Source organism: Triticum dicoccoides, chromosome 1B, assembly GCF_002162155.2.
Source record: "Triticum dicoccoides isolate Atlit2015 ecotype Zavitan chromosome 1B, WEW_v2.0, whole genome shotgun sequence".
Taxonomy (NCBI): domain Eukaryota; kingdom Viridiplantae; phylum Streptophyta; class Magnoliopsida; order Poales; family Poaceae; genus Triticum; species Triticum dicoccoides.
In genome coordinates this window covers 455,767,139-455,772,040 of record NC_041381.1, presented here as the reverse complement: position 1 = coordinate 455,772,040, position 4,902 = coordinate 455,767,139, and the positions used below count along the sequence as shown (strand labels likewise).

General features: G+C 46.3%; 1 protein-coding gene across 3 annotated transcripts; it reads left to right on the top strand.

Moving 5' to 3' along the window:
* Positions 1-566: 566 nt before the first annotated feature.
* LOC119340956 (probable leucine-rich repeat receptor-like protein kinase At5g49770) lies at positions 567-4,071 on the top strand. Of its 3 annotated transcripts, none has more exons than XM_037612856.1 (8): positions 567-901; positions 975-1,209; positions 1,333-1,553; positions 2,006-2,132; positions 2,203-2,274; positions 2,357-2,540; positions 2,793-2,925; positions 3,492-4,071. In XM_037612856.1, the coding sequence occupies exons 2-8, from the start codon at positions 1,059-1,061 to the stop codon at positions 3,738-3,740; spliced, it is 1,137 nt and encodes a 378-aa protein (XP_037468753.1). In that variant the 5' UTR covers positions 567-901; positions 975-1,058; the 3' UTR covers positions 3,741-4,071. The 3 variants fall into 3 exon arrangements, with proteins under 3 accessions (XP_037468753.1, XP_037468758.1, XP_037468766.1); XM_037612861.1 differs by having other exon boundaries at positions 567-905; XM_037612869.1 differs by having other exon boundaries at positions 567-1,209; positions 2,209-2,274.
* The last annotated feature ends 831 nt before the right edge of the window (positions 4,072-4,902 follow it).

The following is a 4,902-nucleotide window of genomic DNA, read 5'->3' as shown; positions in this document are numbered from 1 at the left end:
GGGGTAGTGGAGATGCTCTAAGCCCAAGCCTGGCCTAGTCTTTCAGGATCAAAACTTAGGCCCATGCCGGTCCATGGGCAAGGGCGGGCCGACCGGACCGGGTTTCCCATGGGCAGGTATACTCGATGAAAATCTTCTTAAAAAAAAGGTATGCTCGGTGAAAACGATTGGAGATGGCCTCCTACGGAGCAAGCAGACTCCCCTCCTTTCCTTGCTTGTACTAGAAAGTGGGAACCAACCACCGCACTCTCTCTCCTTTTACCCTTTTTGCTCCCGCTCCATTTCGTCCCGAGATGCTTTTCAGCTCGCTCTCCGCTTCTTCTCGGTGAAATGCATCAGCACCACGTACGCACGGCACCACCCATGTCCATGTCCATGTCCATGTAGTAGGAGAGAGCAGAGGACGGTGAAAGAAAGATTCCAACGCAGCGAGCTTCTCTCTCTACACCAGAACACGCACAGCGGGACGGCCGGGCCCTACAGTCACGCACAGCACACGCCCCCCGACACGCGCACACACACATGGGGTGGGGGTGGGGGTGGGGGGAGCCTGGCGATGGCGCAAGAGGGAGGGCCGTCCCCTCTCCTTTGACAAAAGGGGCGGCCGCCGCAGGGATGGAGGGAGGGATCCAACGATTTGCCATGTGCAGCGCCTCCCCTACACCACCACACACCGCAGCTAGCACCCTATCCGTCATCCTCTTCCTCCCCTTCTTGCTTCTTCTTGATTGATCGCCCACGCCCGGTCCACTCTTCTTCTTGGTCCTGCCCCTAGCCCTACAGCTTAGATGCGTGCATATGTAGCTGCATTGCCCAATTGAGGCGCCAATTCGGAGAAAGATATCGCTGCCGCATTCATGCGTGCCGGAGCTATACCACCCACCGATTTGGCCATTTGGGGGTAGGTGAGGACCAGTATTTGCGTCCGGTTTAGATTGGGGAGGGCTGCTTCGCTTGACCATTTGTAAGTGCAGAGCTGCTGCTGCTTACTCCGACACAAGTAAGGAAAAGGGAATCCCCCTCCGCGACTTTGCTGATTCGATGTCACGGGCATCCGGATGTCATTGCCGATCGCCGCCATAGTCGGCATTGCCGCCGGTGGCGCCGCCTTGCTCGTCTTGGTGGCCGTGGTGATCGCACTTTGGTGCCGGGCGCGCGCGCGGCGTAACAGGACATCCGAAACCGGCTCCTCGGATCCTTCCACCCTAGGTGAATTGCGGTTGCTCTTGAGTGCACCGTCCATGGATGGCAATCTGCTGCTTCTTTCTTTCTCCGGCAAATTTTCAGCTCTGCTCTGCTAATGCAATGTCTCTGTGTTGCTGGTGGCATCAGTGGAGTGGGGCAAGGGGGGCCGAAGTTCCTCGGCGCCGGAGCGTCAGGGCGCCAGACAATTCTCTCTCGAGGAGCTGGCGCAGGCGACCAACAACTTCAGCGAGGCCAACTTGGTTGGCGCCGGGAGCTTTGGCCTGGTGTACAAGGGGTTGCTTTTTGATGGTTCAGTTGTGGCCATCAAGAGGCGCATGGGAGCACCAAGGCTGGAGTTTTCGGACGAGGTAAACTATTTGGATGCAACTGCAAATGCAGGGACATTGTTGTTCTTGTAAGGATACAGTATAATTTGCCTCCATTCTGCCATGCTTGTGACCAGAGTAAATCTGATCTCCTGAATTTTATGTCTGACTGTTTCGTCATACCGTGTCGAAGTTTCTGGTTTTGATGTTCTATGCGATGCTGACTTGAGAATTCAGTGTCTTGAATTACATTGGATACAATAGTTGACAGCATCGCCTAAATTGTGCCGTATTTATGGTCAGATAGTGAACATTTTAGTCGAGTGACTTGTTTGTGGGGTAAGTTTGGAAGATCTGTCTCTTGTCCATTATTGTTGTTGTTTGCTATTGAAAAAAACTTGCCTCAATTAGACAGGGACAGCTAAATAAATGCGTCTGTTGCGGCCTAATAAATTTGGCATTCTTAACTTCTTTGGTGTCCTTGCATTATGCAGGTTAGGAGGCTTTCAGAGATTTGTCATCGGAACATCGTAACTCTGATTGGTTATTGCCAGGAAGGAGGTCTACAAATGCTAGTGTTTGAGTACTCACCCAATGGCAATGTCTGTAGCCATCTATATGGTAATATGTGGTTATCGTCAGAAATTAGATTGTGGCTTTTTTTTTTCTGAAACCTTACACCTTTTACTAGATTCAGGGAAAGGCTCCATGACACGGCTTGAGTTCAAACAGAGGCTAGCAATAGCCATTGGTGCAGCTAAAGGTAGTACAACTATGAGACGTCGCCTTTTTTTTTCTGTTATGAATTTAGAAAATAGCAAGTATAACTGCAGTTTGACTTGCAGGTCTGAATCATCTGCATAGTCTTATGCCTCCTTTGATCCACAAGAACTTCAAGACGAGCAATGTACTGGTCGATGAGAATTTTATTGCGAAGGTGGCTGATGCTGGACTTTTTAGGTTACTTAGAGGACATGAAGATGTCGGGTCATCGCATGGGTTTAGTAGCAGTGTCTACCAGGATCCCGAGTAAGTTCCAGTACCGTATCCTTTTATCTTCTATTTTTCGGACCAGACAACAAATATGTAGACCGCCATGTCCCCATTGGAGATTGATATGTTCGAAAAGCTTGTGCATGAAATATATCCTTCAGTTTCATTTTTAGGAAAAATGTCATCTAGTTGTATTGTTGTTGTGTGTTTCAATTGTGGGATGATCAATCTAATCCTCTCTGTAATAATCCTTGTGACTCATAACGCATTGTGCATGTTTGTTCTTAGAGCACACTTGGTGGCGCAGTTTTCTGAAAGCAGCGACGTCTACAGCTTTGGAGTGTTTCTTTTGGAGCTAATTACTGGCAGAGAAGCTGCTAGCTTGCAACCTGCAGAATCCAGAGAATCTCTGGCCCACTGGGTAATTTCCTTTGGCATGTAGCTGTAAGCTGCCTAGAGAGAATGCTATGAACTTTCACTGCCTCTCTGAAAGAAGTCTTTAGCAAGCAAAATGACTGCCTATGATTTTTTAGCAAGTTGTCAGACTACCTATGATTTTGTGAACCTTCTGCTGCCTTTTTTTATTAGGAGAAAGGCTGGAATCTTTGATTCACTGTTCCAATGATAAACCTATGATCAGGTTGTGTGCACATTGACAAAATGCTAACTATGTTGCCTTTTTTACAAATGGAGCGTAGATTTTGCTAACTCACTAACAGCTAGAAAATATCTGTCTAGAATTCACTCCTTTTGCTATGATGAAACATATATGTCACATTCAGTAAGATTGCTTGAATTCTTCTTCATTTTATATTAAATAGTAGTCCATGACGTTTGATATGCACTTTCCTACCTTGATTGAGATATAACTTTATAAGAAAAGTCGTCAAAACAATTATAAAGAGAATTGATGTTGCTTGTGCACCATTTGATTAGACAGTATATCCTAACATCCCACTGACAGGCATTTTGTTGTCTTTTTGAAAGCTGGAAGCACATTTCAGTTCAAATGAACTGATTGACCCAAGGTTAGGTGGCGGTTTCACGACAGAAGGTATGAAAGAATTTGTTGGGCTTGCTTTCCAGTGTCTGAACCCATCCTCCAGAAGGCGGCCGAAGATGAGGCTGGTTGCGGCTGAACTAGACCGTATTCTCGAGACGGAGATGTCTCTAACAACGATTATGGGCGACGGAACCGCGATCATCACCCTTGGGAGCCAACTATTTACATCGTAAAGACAGAGATTGATTGCATGTCTGTTATTTGATGACATGATGATTGTTTTTTAAGAGTCCAGCAGCTGTTGTTTATGATAAGTTGTACAGGCTCTGCATTGTAGCGAATTACCATGTATGGTTGTTTTTTAAGCTTATCATGGTTATTATATTCTGTAAGGTAGGTGAGAAGAAATAGATCTGTATGTATCTTTCTTTTTCTTCCTCCTATTTGTCACTCGACGAATTGTATGTAATTTTCAGACCGTTTGCTGTTCTGATGCTGTAATCCCTGAGAGCACTATCAATTTGAGTTCCTGTGCTAAGCTGGTACCATATTAACTTCCTAATAGTTGACAGCTACTGTAATTGCCAGCAGTTGCATTACTCATTCAATGTAGCACTTTGTAATTTGCACCAACTGTAATTGGGAGTCTTATTTATGTGGGGTTGCCTGTGATCTTCTAGGATTTCACCCCATGTCCAGTATGTGGGGTTGTCCAGCCCCTCTTATTGTGTTGCTTAGCCCCTCTTATTGCGTTGCTAGTTGCAGGTGCAGGGTTTTCATGTGACAACATGGATATCTATGGCTTATCATTATTATCATGCTTAATTGTTAAACTTGACTATATGCCTGACTAAGGGTGGAAGGCTCAGGCCTATGCCCCGGTGATTTGTTCCACTATGGTCAACCCTAGTTTTTGTAGTTCTGGCTATTATCTTCATTGATGAGCGCATCTTACCGTGCGTGGGTTATTATGTTTTCTTTTCATCCCCCTGAGCTCCTTTATCTAGCGTTGAACTCTTTCACAAGGCCCAACATGGGTACTAAAATTTGCAAACATAAAACTTGCATGGAGGTCGCCCCCTGGAGATATTTTCAAAATAATTTGGGCCAACTCCCGAGAAAACCGTTGGTCCGCAACAGGCAGTGTGAGGAGGCACCCTTGGGAAACTGGCCTTGGCTAGCCGTAAGCTTTCCCATCCAACTAGGACCGAATCTAGAGATACGTTCGGCTCTGATCCGGATGTCGACCTATCGGGAGGTCTTCTAGATCAATTTGACATTAGTTAGATAAAATTGTTAACGCCGAACACTTGGAACGTAGTGTGTTCTTACACAGTGGCTCTCATGGGCCTGAACTTGGAGGAACGGGTTATGCATGAGGAATATATAATGCAC